Raw genomic sequence first — 15670 nt, forward strand, 5'->3', positions numbered from 1 at the left:
CCATCATCTCACCATACACCCTCACCTCATCAAAGTACATTCACTGTGGTCCAGGAAAGAACTGGCAGTTAACTCAGCACAATGTAGGGAAAGAGCATGTGCATATCTCTCTCTCGCTCTCTCTCTCTCTCTCTCTCTCTCTCTCTCTCTCTCTCTCTCTCTCTCTCTCTCTCTCTGTGTGTGTGTGTGTGTGTGTGTGTGTGTGTGTGTGTGTGTGTGTGTGTGTGTGTGTGTGTTTGTTTGTTCATGTCCATGTCCATGGTTTTTCCTACAAGCTTGAAATTGGATGTTCATTTTGACAGCTAGCACAAAGCTCTGTACCTTTTGTTTGTATACCAATCAATGATGCGGAACAATTTGTTAGAACATCTAAGAAAAAACTGTCCTTCACATACTAAGATTTTATACTTTACTGGTTGCTCTGGTACCAGTCGTACATGTGATGGCCACAGGTGGCTAGGCTGTTGGGGAGAGACTTGTAGGTAACTGGTGGCAGGTGTCAAAGTGGAGACATTGCGGGTTGTTGGGATATTTGATATGGACGGGTTGTGATGTATCCATCTCTGTGGTTATCAGCATCAGGGAAGGTTGCTTGTTGGAGTGAGTAGTACCAGGTGAAGTGAATGTCAGCACCTTGTTGAGGTTCTGGAGGAATGTGGATAGGATATCCTTACCCTTGGTACAGATCATGAAGATATTGTCAATGAATCTGAACCAGGTATGATGGGTTTGGGAGTCCAGGTGTTTAAGAAGGATTCCTCTAGATGGCTCATGAATAGATTGGCATAGAACGGTGCCATGTGGACGTGCATTGCTGCAGCGAATGTTTGTTTGTAAGCAACGCTTTCAAAGGAGAAGTAATTATGGGTGAGGATACAGTTGGTCATGGCAACTATGAAGATGGGTGTTGGCGATGTCAGTATAAAGGGAGCTGACATCAGTAGTGATGAGCAGGGCAGCAGGTGCTAAAGGAACAGGAACAGTGGAGAGTCTGACATCAGTAGTGATGAGCAGGGTACAAGTTGCTAAAGGAACAGGAATAGTGGAGAGTCAATGGAGGGGATGGTTGGTTTCTTCATATGGGATGGTAGGTTGTGGGTAAATAGACAGTAGGTGTTGGAGCACAAGAGCAGAGTGTCTCTCAGTGGGGGCACCATAACTGGTCACAATGGGACTCTTGGGTAGTTAGGGAGCCCTGAGTGGCGGGGGTGGGGATGGGGGTATGTGAAAGAAAAAAAGAAAGAATGAGAGGGGGGGGGGGGGTTAGGTAGGTTTTGGGTTGGGCGTAAGGATTTGAACAGAGAATCTTATTGGATTCCTTCCTTGGGTTTACTTGGCGGGGTTTGTAAGTGGAAGAATCTGGCAGCTGGCAGTGTCTGTCCAGGCAATCCCTGCGAATAAAAACCACAGTGGTGGAGCCTTTGTCAGCAGGTAAGTTTATAAGGCGGGGATCAGTTTTCAGGTGGTGGATTGCAGTTCTTTCAGCAAATGTTGTGTTTAGCTTTCATGTTGATGGCTTTGGGGAATGATGATGCAAGCTTGAGTTTCAGAAATTTTGGATTGTTAATAGGGGGTAATTTTTTTATTTTTTTTTTTTTTTTTTTTTTTTTTTTTTTTTTTTTTTTTTGGTTGGGGGGGGGGGAGCAGTGGGGGTGGAGCACGGTTTGGATGGGGGAGTGAACATCATCAGGCAGGGTTCAGCATTGGCTTTGATACTCTCAAGATGAAAAGTCACACAAGATAGTAATAGTGCAACAATAACACTACATTAAGTAATATGAACCATGTTCAGAAAGTAAGAGTATTTGATTTTTGTATTCATTTTTGCCATGATGTACTTAAAAAAAAGTTGCTGTATATTTTTGATATACTAGTTGACTGTTTGTCACTTAATCACTATCCCATTCAGCACATGCAGTTACCTGGGACACAAGTTCCTTTATGCTCTCCTCAAAGAACTCTCCCTCAGCCTATTTCCCCCACTTTATAATCTCTTTCTGTGCCTACTCATCAGTTGGAAACTTAATTCTACTCTTGTATGCCTTCAGAATAGTGAAAAGTCAGGGGAAAACAAGGGGTGGTTCAAAACATCCCAACCAAATGAGTCCAAGAGCAGCTTGGTGGCTAAGGCTGTTTGAATATGGGTGTTGTGTAGCAGGCACGCCCCTCTCGTCTTCTCGAGACAGAAATTAAACCAAAATGATACCATTTTGGTTCTAAAACACTGAGGCCATGACTACCTAAAATTGGTATTTTGAATTGTTTGGCAGATGGAGAATTGGTGTGGTGTCACTGTGGTGACTTTTTTTTCCCCCTCAGGCATGTAATGAGACAGTCAGGTTTCATCACCAGTCGCAATAGAGCTCAGAAAATCCTCACCTTCCAATTCAAGTTGGAGACGAAACTCGTGGGCACAACTGACTACATTTTTCTTGGGCTGCCCTGTAAGCTGTTTTGGGACCCATCTTGTGCCGTTTCTGATATTCCAGTGTTTCTGTGGGTGTTTTCTACAAGGAAGCTCTGAAGAGTTATGGAAACATTGCAAAAAATTCATCCGCAGTGAGTGCAATCTTTGATCCCTCATAAACACACTCATTGTGTACATAAAACTTGAGTGTAAACCTTCAAAAAAAACTTCAGTAGATGTTATTCCTTGTGCAAGTAGGAATTGGGTCACAGGATGTGGCTCACACTTGACAGGATTTCTTATGAACATCTTCCACGAAACTGGACAGTACAGCATGAGTTTATGTAATGCCATGTTCCTGTGATACTTGCTCTGGTCAGGGGATCCCCTACTACCCCCAGTGTTGTCAATCCTAAAAAAATCACAACTTGTTATGGTCACAATACACTTACTTTCTGATCATGCCTTGTACACATTGAGTTGCACATTAAAGATTATTTTTTCTTTACCACTTTAGAGTAAAACTCATATTGCCACAGAGGATTACACATACAAGTAGTATAGTTACAACTTAGATATTATTTAATAAGGAAATGATTGATAGGAAATTCCAGTTCTTCGTACAAAATGAAAACTTCACATAAAAGGCTTTTATTTATGATTGAAAGGATTTTTCATGAAGTAGTATGGAGTGTCAAACAGGTATCTTTTTTAAACAAAGCTTATTGTTCCTCTGCTATTATTAGATAGTGAATTGAATATTTTAGCATGAATGTACTTGACTGTCTTTGAACAAGTGCCAGATGCTTTGACTAAGAGTAGAGACTGCAGATTATCTTTCCTTCATAATAAAGACTATCAGGGGCTGTATGTACTCAGATGTTGTTGTTCTTATATACAGTTGTTTGAATAGAACACAGCATGAAGTGAAGTGTGTGGCGATACCCTACACACAATATTAACTACTTTCTGCAGTGTGAAGATAGGCACTTTCCATAATATTATGCCTGTAATACATTATAAATGTACTGCCATCACCAAAATCACTCTCTGAGAAAATGTTGTGTGGCGAACACGTTTTGTCTGCCGCCTATGTAGCATAAAGAAATTATGAGGAGTACACTTGTTTTAGTAAATGGTCAGTATGTGCAATACCTATGTTATTTGGGTAATAGTTGTGTGCGTGGAAGTGAATGAAAGTAATCTTCATATCAAAAGTAAGATTCACTTAAGGAAATTAGAAAAGTGTGAAAGACAATTGCTGGCCATTACTTTTGTTCGGGATGTGAGATAATAGTGCTGATAGACACATATAAAAGTACATGGCACTATTCTATTTTTTTGAGTTATTATTTTCTTCCTCAGGGAGGAGAAAAGGATGGACTGGGGAAAGTGAGAAAGAAGGTACATATTACTCAAACTCCAGGACGAAAGAAATGTATCTATTTTGTGGACGAGGGGTGGAAATACAATTCTAATAAGACTAAAATAATGTGTAATCAGTCAATTAAAGAGAAAACACTACAATTTGAGTATGCATGTTTGAGCTCTACGGTGGATGCTAAATACTTTTCATTTTCCGCACAGTGTCTCATTCTTTCACTCTGTTGAGTTGCAGCAGTGAATGAAAATATCAGTGCATTTTTGAAACATCTGAATCTTCAAAATATCTGAGTTTTGTGATCAGCTTTGTGTGTTCACCTGAACAAAAATGCCTCTGTGACATGTGATAAATTGAATATAGATTTTAGTGATTTTTCTATTTGGAGGAGAAGGTGTGCCTGTTACGGGCTTAACAACAGTCCATACTGAGGCACCTACCAATCTCCGTGAGCTACATCTCACTAGCATGCAACTTGTTTGCACTTTGCAAATAGAAACTGGTAGAAGTCCTCACACACTTTCAAAGGAACATTTGCATATGTCTAATGATGCACTGTGGCAAAATACCGTCACTGCTGATGGTCAACCACCCCCATAAAGTATGTATACTGAAGGCAGCGAATAAGGTAATTGTCATATCATTCTATTACAAAGACATGCTGTATGCTGATTCTGTTGAAAAAGGTGCTATGGGCTGGTCTTGAGCCATCTAATGATCACATTCAAAATAAGAGTAAATAATTTGTTTAATAGTGGAACGTTCATTGGATTAATGCTAGCTGAAACAGACTGTGATAGAAATTTTGACCAGAAAAGGCATCTCTATGGTACCCCATCCACCTTACAGTCAAAATTTGACATTGTTACACTTTTTCCTCCACCGCAGTGCCAAAACGGACCTCAAGGAAAGTTGTTTTGACACACACAATTTCTAGATACATGGCAAAGAATGGCCTTCACCATGTTTTGCAGGAGTGCCATGGGACTGGGACAAGCGCAGGCTCAAACATGGTAATTGGATGTCTCTATTGGCCCGCTGGCTCAGCAGCTGTCGTGGCAGAACACCTGAAGGAAAATTTGGAAAATATTTCAAGTAGATTTTCTGACCATGTTATAGTTTTGGGGGTGATTTTAATTTACGAGATATAGACTGGGAGACTCACATTTATAATGGATGACAGGGATAACTACTGAAAACTACCTTGAGCAGTTAAACAGAGAACAGACTTGTGGTGATAACATATTAGACCTTCTGGTGACAAATAGACCCAAACTATTTGAAACAGTTAACGCAGAACAGGGAATCAGCAATCATAAATCGGTTACAGCATTGGTGAAATCAGCCATAAATAGAAATAATAAAAAAGGTGGGAAGATTTTTCTGTTTAGCAAAAGTGACAAAAAGCAGGTTTCAGAGTACTTGACAGCTCAACACAAAATTTTTATCTCAAGTGCAGATAGTGTTGAGGATCAGTGGACAAATTTCAAAACCATTGTACAATATGCATTAGATAAGTATGTGCCAAGCAAGCTCGTAAGAGATGGAAAGGAGCCACCATGGTACAACAACTGAGTTAGAAAACTGCTACGGAAGCAAAGGGAACTTCACAGCAAACATAAACATAGCCAAAGCCTTACAGACAAACAAAAATTACAGGAAGCAAAATGTAGTGTGAGGAGGGCTAAGCGAGAGGCGTTCAACGAATTCGAAAGTAAAGTTCTATGTACTGACTTGGCAGAAAATCCTAAGAAATTTTGATCTTATGTCAAAGCGATAGGTGTATCAAAACAAAATGTCCAGATACTTTGTGACCAAAATGGTACTGAAACAGAGGGTGACAAACTAAGGGCCGAAATACTAAATGTCTTTTTTCCAAAGCTGTTTCACAGTGGAAGACTGCACTGTAGTTCCTTCTCTAGATCGTTGCACAGATGATTAACTGTTAGATATTGAAAAGATGACAGAGGGATAGAAAAACAATTAAAATTGCTCAAAAGAGGAAAGGCCACTGGACATGATGGGATACCACTTCAATTTTACACAGAATACGTGAAGGAACTAGCCCCCCTTCTTAAGGCGGTGTACCGTAGTTCTCTAGAAGAGTGTAGCATTCCAAAAGAGTGGAAAAGGTTACAGGTCATCCCTGTTTTCAAGAAGGGATGTCGAACAGATGTGCAGAACTATAGACCTATATCTCTAACCTCGATCAGTTGTAGAATTTTGGAACAGGTATTATGTTCGAGTATAATGACTTTTCTGGAGCCTAGAAATCTACTCTGTAGGAATCAGCAGGGGTCTTGAAAAGATGATTGTCTGAAACTCAGCTCGCGCTATTCGTCCACGAGCCTCAGAGGGCCATAGACACGGTTTCACAGGTAGATGCTGTGTTTCTTTACTTCTGCAAGGCATTTGATACAGTTCCCCACAGTTGTTTAATGAACAAAGTAAGAGCATATCAATTGTGTGATAGGATTGAAGAGTTCCTAGATAACAGAACACAGCATGTCATTCTCAATGGAGAGAAGTCTTCCGAAGTAAGAGTGATTTCAGGTGTGTTACAGATTCTGAAAACATGAAAATCCCATTTTCCTCGAGATTTCACTGTCAGGTGGATTCAGCATTCCATGACTTCTGAAAAAACATTGATATAAATATGACTTTGTTGCATACAAAGGTTTTATTTGAAAAAAGTACAATCTTATCAGGCAAAATTTGTGACTGAATTGAGCACTTATTGCTATGGAGGACACAGAATGTTATCTTGAATGGAGAGTCACCAACAGATGGAGAAGTAACTTCTGGTGTGTCCCAGGGACGTGTGGGATCTTTGCTGTTCATGTTGCATATTAGTGATCTGGCAGACAATAGTAACCTCAGACTTTTTGCTGATGATTCAGTTGTCTGAAGTGAACTAGTGCCTGGGGAAAAAAAAGTAAAAAAAATAAAAAGTTGCACTAATGTTCAGTCAGAGCTTGATAGGATTTCAAAGTGGTGTAATGACTGGCAAATAGCTTTAAATGTGCAGAAAAGTAAAATTGTGCACTTCACAAAAACATAAAAGTAGCACCCATGACTACAATCTTTGCGTCATAATTGTATTTGCTCAATTTGTACAAATGGCTGTATTTAACAATTTGTGGTGATACATAATGGAATAATTGCATAGACTCAGTCACAGATGAAGCAGATGGCAGACTGTTTAGTTTGTAGCATCAAAAGGCAGTTAGTCTACATAGGAAATTACTTGTTAAACATTTGTGCCACCCATCATAATATATTGCTCATGTGTGCAATATCCATACCAGATAATTGTAACAGGCCATACGGAATTTATTCAAAGAAGTGAAGCATGAATAGTGACACAGTTATGTTTGATCCACGAGAAAGTAATGGAAATGCCGAAAAATCTCAACTGGCAGACTCTTCTAAAACACACACAAACTATGCTCTGAAAGCATACTTAAAAAAATTCAAGAACCAGTCATAAGTGCAGGATCTGGAATAGAGACACAATGTATCATTTAAATAGTCATTCTTTCTAGCTCCATATGCAAATGGAAAGGGAAGAAGCCCTAATAAATGGTACAATGGGAAGTATACTCTGTCATCCACTTCATTGGTTTGCAGAGTATAGATGTAGATTGCGGATGATCTCTTTCTGTTTACATATCTTGATAATTGAAATCTTGGAACAAGCATGGCCATTGTTATCATAACAGAAATTCTGTTTTCCATAACATAACATAACATATACAGTACTTTGATAGCCATTCGTAGATAAGTTAGAAAGACTTGTTTGCATCTTTCCTTTCCCCTGGCATGGGAACAGTGACTATGATGGCCTATTAAAAAAATATTGTTCTAACTGAAAATCTTTTAACATTGACAATCACAGGCAGAGGTGGATGCTTGCACTCACCTGGAATGAAGAATGACAGGCATTGCAACATGCAGTTAATAAGAGGGCATCATGTAAAAAAGACACTGAAGAATGGTGAAGATTTATTGTTATTTGCATAAAAACTGCACATTAAATAGTGCACATTTAGTTGAGCTCTCTCCCTCTCTCCCTCTCTCCCTCTCCCTCTCTCCCTCTCTCCCTCTCTCCCTCTCTCCCTCTCTCCCTCTCTCCCTCTCTCCCTCTCTCCCTCTCTCCCTCTCTCCCTCTCTCCCTCTCTCCCTCTCTCCCTCTCTCCCTCTCTCCCTCTCTCCCTCTCTCCCTCTCTCCCTCTCTCCCTCTCTCCCTCTCTCCCTCTCTCCCTCTCTCCCTCTCTCCCTCTCTCCCTCTCTCCCTCTCTCCCTCTCTCCCTCTCTCCCTCTCTCCCTCTCTCCCTCTCTCCCTCTCTCCCTCTCTCCCTCTCTCCCTCTCTCCCTCTCTCCCTCTCTCCCTCTCTCGCTCTCTCCCTCTCTCCCTCCCACTCCCCCCCCATGCTTTCCTTTGATCACATGCCACATGCATTTAGCCTTGATAGGTAAATGTTATACCATATTTACAGGTGCTCAACAATCCAATGCTGATCTCCTAACAGATTTGGGTGGCTTCAGCTCCCCTGCCTTTGGCAGTAGTTTAGGAGCTTCTACAGTGAATAGTGTACCTTCTGTCAATCCTTTGGACACTGGACTAACAGTTTCTGGTAAGACTTCATAATTTTATATTGTTAAACAGCATTATTTGTGCAGATTTGTACTGACCATTTATTGTATGTGTTTTGATGTATTGTCTATATGTTTGTGTGTGCTTAAGATCAGTTTTATTTATTTATTTATTTGGGGGGGGGGGGGGAATTTGTTACTTATTTGTAAATGTTATAAAATATAGTACATGTTTTGCTTCAGTATGGAAACAAAAACAACATTCAGACCAGAACACACTAAGTGGGGAAGTATGATTTGTTTCACTTGAAGACTTTAGATAAAACTACAAGTTCACTGTTACCAGTCACTATTTATTTATCTCCACAATGCATTTCAAAGGTTTAAACCTCCATAATCAGGTGGATGTGTAATTGTTAGTGTTACAAGTGTGTGTGTGTGTGTGTGTGTGTGTGTGTGTGTGTGTGTGTGTGTGTGTGTGAGGGCGTGCGCCCATGTGGGCTGCTTTGTGTGGTGTTTGTACATTTGTAGTGTTTCAAAGATGTCTAGCTTTTTGCCTTAGTCTCTCTCAGTAGACAGTGCCAAATGTTCCTCCAAAAAATTGTAATGGCGCACGCGCACACACACACACACACACACACACACACACACACACACACACACACACACACCATACTAACATATGTAAATCACCTGATGATGGATGTTTAAATCTTTGAAACGTGTCATGGAGATAAATAAACAGTGACTAGTAACAGTAAACTTTTTGTTTCATTTAATGTCAATAACAATCATGATAAAGCCTAACCTAAAATGTTCACATTTAAAGTTCTCTGGAAGATGTAGTGATGTCTTAGAAAGTTACGGGAAATGTTAAAAATGACTACTCTAAGATATACAGTTTTCTTCAGCTATTGGTGATTCTTTCCCAGTGACAAATTTTTAACAGCAAATCCTATAAACAGGCAGTAGCAATACTTTATGGAATTCTTTTTCTGTAGTGTTTTCTTGATGCAAATAATATCGTACACTTAGTATCCCCACCAGTGGAAGTTCCGATGAGGGCAGATGGTCTCGCATGGGTAGACAGTGTAGTGGTTCAGAAACCTGCAATAGAGTGTGCACACATTGTCATATGGGCAGACCTATTGACAGAGGTATTTACCAGCAAGTGGCAGTAAGCAAAGGAGGACAGTGATGCTTGTGTATACCTAGCCTTGTGCATGTGCCTGAGAGTTGTCATATGTTCAGTTAGCCACTTGCTGGGTATACTGCCATGTGCATATCTAGGTGTGTGCGGATCCTCTGCTTCCTGTAATTCAGTTAAAATGGCGAGTTCGTTCCACTCTTGGACTTACGTTCCCTGGTTGTTACCCAGTCATAATTGATCTGTGTAGCATGTGCAACAATAGTGTTGGGTAGTGGTTTTGTCATGCCTACTGCTGTTACCAGAGTATGAATTCAGTGAAAAATAATACACCATTTTTATTTAAATTACTTGAACTTGAATCTTATAATAATGCATAAATTGAGCAGGGTTACATAGAATTATTCTTTGGCACTTACTTCATCTGGAACTACTTAGTAACTTTTCTACAATTACATACGAGCACCTGTTGTAATGCAGGATCTGGAATATTTCTGATATTTTATACTGAATCAAAGAGAAGTAGGCATAAAGAGCATTTATTGATATTTAATAGATGTAAAAATTGGGTTGTAAAGTGCATCAGTGTTACTGGTTTATTGTACCAAAGGCAAATTCACTTGAGAGAACTATAAAAATTAAGAATATTGTAAAAAGTAAAGGTGCTACTTACCATATGGTGGAGATGCTGAGTCACAGATAGGCACAACAAAAAGACTGTCACAAATATAGCTTTTGGCCAGTAAGGCCTTCATCAGAATTAGATGGTAAACACACACACACACACACACACACTCTCGTGCAAACACAACTAACTCACACGTGACTGCACTCCCAGGCAACTGAGTCACCCGAGACTGCAGTCATGTGCATGAGAGTTGTGTGTGTGTGTGTGTGTGTGTGTGTGTGTGTGTGTGTGTGTGTGTGTGTGTGTGTGTTTGTTTTTGTTTGTTTGTGTGCCATCTAATTCTGACAGAGGCCTTACTGGCTGAAAGCTATATTTGTGAGTCTCTTTGTTGTGCCTATCTGCGACTCAGCATCTCCGTCATATGGTGAGTAGCAGCTTTCCTATTCACAATATTGTTACCTTCCAGCCTGGATTTTCCATTGTTATCAAGTAAGAGACAGAATTGCTGGACAGTACTTAGCTTTTATGTGAAATCCTTGGTACTGTTAATAGATCCACAGGACGTAACAAGAAACTGTTGCAGCTTTCACAACTCAGTTGCTTCCTTGAGGGGAGAAAGGGGGGGGGGGGGGGGAGTGATACATTAGGATGAGGGGTAACCACGTATGGTAAAGATAAGAGGTGAAACAGATATTAGTTTTCTTCATATATGATGGAGATGGAAGTACATTTTATGTTTCATATCTTAGGAACTATGTTGTAATCCACAGTAAAGATCAAAAGCGCGCCGCGCGCACACGCGCACACACACACACACACACACACCACACACACACACACACACACACACACACACATCTTAGTCTGTGTTCTTTAGTACATAGCACAGTGAGTTGTTGTTATTCAATAAGGGACTTCTTCTCCTCCTCCTCCTCCTCCTCCTCCCTCTCTCTCTCTCTCTCTCTTTCTTTCTTTTTTCAAGTGTTTTGTTATTACTGTTTTGTAAAGTGAAAAATTTTCATAATGTGTCATTGTTTCTGAGAAACATCTGCATCATTTTTGCTTGAAGTAGTGATAAAGAAGTAATAAGTATATTGTATTGTGTAGAACAGCAAATGAACTTTGACATTCCAGCTATGCCTGCATGTGTTGAGCATCAAGTATCTGCAGAACAAGAAGTGGAACAGATAGATTACGTCAAAAATCAAGCAGTGGCATCTATGAAGCAACGACACAGGACAGAAACATTGTCATTCATGGAAGTGGTTGAACGTGTACTACTTGGTCTGAATTCATTGCCAATCAGAAATGAAAAAGAATTGATGACATTGAAAAATAACTTTGAAGAACTGCTGAAACATTTCCCTGGACAGTACACACCTCAGAAATTTTGTGACATTGATGCAGAAACACAGTCCTTTTACATATTCAGAAATGTGTGGTATAAATCACTGTTGCAGAAACTTTTAGATTTAGTACTATCAGATTGTTGTGCTGCCAAGGACATTAGTGATACATGTTCAAAAATATTTTGCATTGATGGTGCACCGCTGTCAATGTTCCATAGTGCACTTTCAGTACTTGTCAGTAAATTACAGGATGTGAAGGGACCCAGTAGGAAATGTGAATACATAGTTTTTTTGTTGGAGAAATTGCTTAAATGTACATCTCTGAGAAGTGCAATACTGGATTATTGTAAAGTGGATACAACTTCTGTAGGTATAAAAAATGGAAGAGATCCTCTTTTGGATAAAGAAGATATATTTATGTGGGATGAAACACTTCAGTTGTTGATATCATTACCAAGTAGAGTTGCTAATAAGCTACAGGACAACACATTGGAATGCTTTTATCCAGATAATTATTGCATGATTTTGGTAGTACATGTAGCTCATACACTGCATTTTCTAGTGGATGCTGTTGCAAATAGATGCCTTTCCTTCAGGATAGAAGGATTATCAGATTTACTGTCCAAAATTTTTGTACATTTCAATAATCAAAGAAAGTCACCCGCACTGCTTTCTTTACTTACTATTTTAGAAAGCTGGTGTGAGGATACTATTTTCTCTTTGGTTTCAGGACAACTAATGAGTCATTTAAGTAGACAGGCATGTGAGTTGTGGGGAGTAATGTTACTTACACAGTGCCAGTCACCAGCAACAGTACACAGAATTCTGACTCGTGTGGTTTGCATTTCTGCCGATTGGAGATACGTTTTGGCATGTAAAGCACCAATGGTAACTGGATATTTTAATGTAAATTGTGAAAGAATGGCTATCAATCTTGCAGGATATTTAAAACTGTCAGATGTATCTCTACTTAAAACTGTAACCATTGATGTTCTAAATGCATGGGGTGATCATGCTTATGTACTCCAGTTGCCACTTGAATCTCAGGTAGCAATGACCAAGGTATTATTAGCGTGTATACTAAATCTAGACTCCATTGATCTGCAGGCAACAGGTATAGAAATGAAAATGATTCACTGTATTCCTGCTCGTTTAGAGTCTTCGGATGAAGTTATTAGAGTGCTTGGCATGTTCATTGCTGAAACTGTTGTTAAAACCCTTGCAAAAGGACGAAATGATGATAGAAAGTATGAATTACAGTTTGATTACTCTGGCTTGGGAAAGTCTGCTGGCGACATTCTTAATGAATTACAGCATGTTGTGATGAGTGTAGAATTTTGGGAAGAAGAAAATCAAGTTATTGCGATGAAAAATAAGTGTGAAACAGACTCACCAAATGTGAACACTGAATGTACATGCAAATCATTTCCTGGTAAATGTGTGGGTGATCGTATGTTAAGTCAGCTTGCAGTAGAATGTGAAATGGAAAATGTGGCAGGAAAAACTGAACTTTTTGCTGAAGAAATAGTGTCAAAGGAAAAGCAGGGCTTTCCTCAGCAGGACAGGAGTTTTAAAAAAGAAATAATTGATAATGCAGCTTGTGACAGTGAAGAAAGTGTATTGGATAGTGATGATGATCTGATTCCATATGAAATGCCTGATGATTTGAAACAGTCAGTGAAAAAGCGTCCCAAGTACTTGAGAGATCTGTTAGATATTTTGAGAGAAGGTGATGATATTGAGAGTTATACTGAAGCTCTGAAAGTTGCAGACAGTCTCATAAAAAAGCAGTTGCCTGGAGATGACATTTCATTGGGAGTAGATCTTCTTGAAATTTTAATCAATATGGAGGACAAGTATTCTACGACTGATTTTGATCAGTTGAGATACACAGCCTCTGTAGCTGCTGTAGTGGCTCACCCAGCTCCTTTGGCGGTGTATCTCGGTCATCAGTTTGGCATACAACAGGGTCGGTATTCATTTGATAGGCTCACTTTTATTCTCAAAGTGTTGACAGGATCAGCAACAACTCTTTCAGAGATAAAAAGAAGGCTAGGTAATGATAATGTGAATCTCTTAGTGAAACAAGCATTAGAACACACTGGAAAAACTAGAATATTTGCATCAGGAAGACGTAACCCTATTGAGCAGAAAAATGAATTTTCAGCTGTAGCAGGGTCATTCTTTTTTCCACTAGTTCATAATATCAAAGCAGCAAATATTCTCTCATCCTCAAATAGTGATAGCATTATGTTAGAACATATATTGCATTGTCTGGCATCAATTACATTGTGCACTACAAATTGTCCAATTGCTCCTCGTATAAGTGTGGAGCTTCTAGCACTGGCGTCCAGTCTTCACAAACATCCTCAGTCACGCGTGCGTCTTGCTGTTGTGAGATGTGTTGGTGCTTCTGTAGTCTGTGTTGGCAGCATTGAAGGTATAGATGAACTTGAGAGTGCCTTAACTACAGCTTGTATTTGGTTGAATGACATGGGCAAAAATGATCCAGACTCTAGATGTAGAAAGCTTGCAGCAGATGTTTCCTTACTTATTGTTGTCAAAATTTGAAACCAAAAGTGGCCTGACTGCGTGGAGATCAATGCACTGTAGTACTGATACAGTTCTGATGAAATAGAACACTGCAGTGAGTTTAGCAGCACAGAAGTTTCTCAGAGCACTGAAATGTTAGAGAAAATATGCCATTTATGCATGCTATTAAACTTGTGTATATACATTTGTTTTTTCTTTTGTGTGTATACCTCTTTATGCAGGCATTAAGCCATTTAAATCAAAACAATTTTAATTTTGTACGAGATGTCTTATTTGTTAGAAATGCTGTAAGTACACTATTATTGTCAAATAAAAATATATTTTATGTAAGTAAGTCTCCTTATTTGAGAAGAAACACTTCAGTTTATTTTTTGTTCCTATAATTTAAAATTAGAAAATGATGCTAAAATGGAAGTTACCTATATTAAACAGAAGATACATCACTGCTTTATTGAATGTATGTACCATTGCCAAATTGATATGAATACTTGCAAGAAGTTACATGAAATACTGCTCTTTCTTTCTTGGGAGACTACAAATCATTTAGAACTTACTAAAAGAAAGTTCTGCTTTTTGGGTGTTACCTGTTCATTTATTTTACAGTCACGATTTCAGTTTTGTAGCCATTTTCAAGACCAGTCTTGAAATATGTGTGACTTGTTTGGGACATGTCATTGACAAAACCTTGATTGTCTAAAATAAGTGAACAGTGGATAGTCAAATGGTGGAAATTTCTTCTGAAAAATGATTATATTGAGGTTTTTGTAAATAATAACTCCTTCTTCTGTGACTAGTGACGCAATTAGCACATAAGTGCATAAAAAAGATTGAAAAAGGTGTAAATCTGTCTCTGTGAATACCAAGTGAAGAATAAAGGAAGGTATCTAGAATACATTGTTAACTGGAAGAAGTTAGTGCTGTGAATTACAGCTGTCAAAAGTATGACAAAAAATGAAAAACAATAGTGATTATCAAAGATAGGTCAACTAACAGAAATGAGTAATAATGTAGTTAGATGGTATAGATTGTCAGTTTTTTGACTATATGAAAACTCTTTCCTATTCTACACTTTATCATATTTTGTCTGTATTTAAAGTAAGATTTGATTAGATTCCTCACTCCTTCCACGGAAGTGCAACAATCTGATTTACCCTTGGATTCTGCTCCTTGCACATTTTTGTTTTTTCTTTCACCCTCTTCCACCTGCTCAGCTTCCAGTGTCATTTTACACCCAATACTGGAGTGCTGACCTTTTTCTCAGTCTTCATCTTCTTTCTTGAGACATCTTTTGATTTTGAAAGATTAATTGCTTGTTAAGTACTTCTTACTAAATAAATTCTCATAGTTTTGGTGAATGTAAATGTACTTTGTTTTAATTTCACATATTTGATTTTTCGTACAGAATTTTACTAAATGACTAGTTTATATATATATTAAAAACAAAGATTCCAAGACTTACCAAGCGGGAAAGTGCCGGCAGACAGGCACAATGAACAAAACACACACACACACACACACACACACACACAGAATTACTAGCTTTCGCAACCGATGGTTGCTTCTTCAGGAAGGAGAGGGAAAGACGAAAGGATGTGGGTTTTAAGGGAGA

At 38.9% G+C, this 15670-nt stretch overlaps 1 protein-coding gene across 2 annotated transcripts in view; it reads left to right on the forward strand.

Annotated features, from left to right (window-relative positions):
* The window catches only part of LOC126315920 (clathrin interactor 1-like), a gene marked incomplete at its 5' end in the record, with an annotated part of 120291 nt that overhangs the window by 43610 nt on the left and 61011 nt on the right, over positions 1-15670 (forward strand). The window contains 2 exon segments of one of the 2 annotated variants that reach the window (XM_049992707.1): positions 8288-8425; positions 11294-14391. In XM_049992707.1, coding sequence (XP_049848664.1) covers positions 8288-8425; positions 11294-14079 — 2924 coding nt within the window. 2 annotated transcript variants of the gene reach the window in all.

This window comes from Schistocerca gregaria, unplaced genomic scaffold (assembly GCF_023897955.1).
Source record: "Schistocerca gregaria isolate iqSchGreg1 unplaced genomic scaffold, iqSchGreg1.2 ptg000579l, whole genome shotgun sequence".
Classification (NCBI taxonomy): Eukaryota; Metazoa; Arthropoda; class Insecta; order Orthoptera; family Acrididae; genus Schistocerca; species Schistocerca gregaria.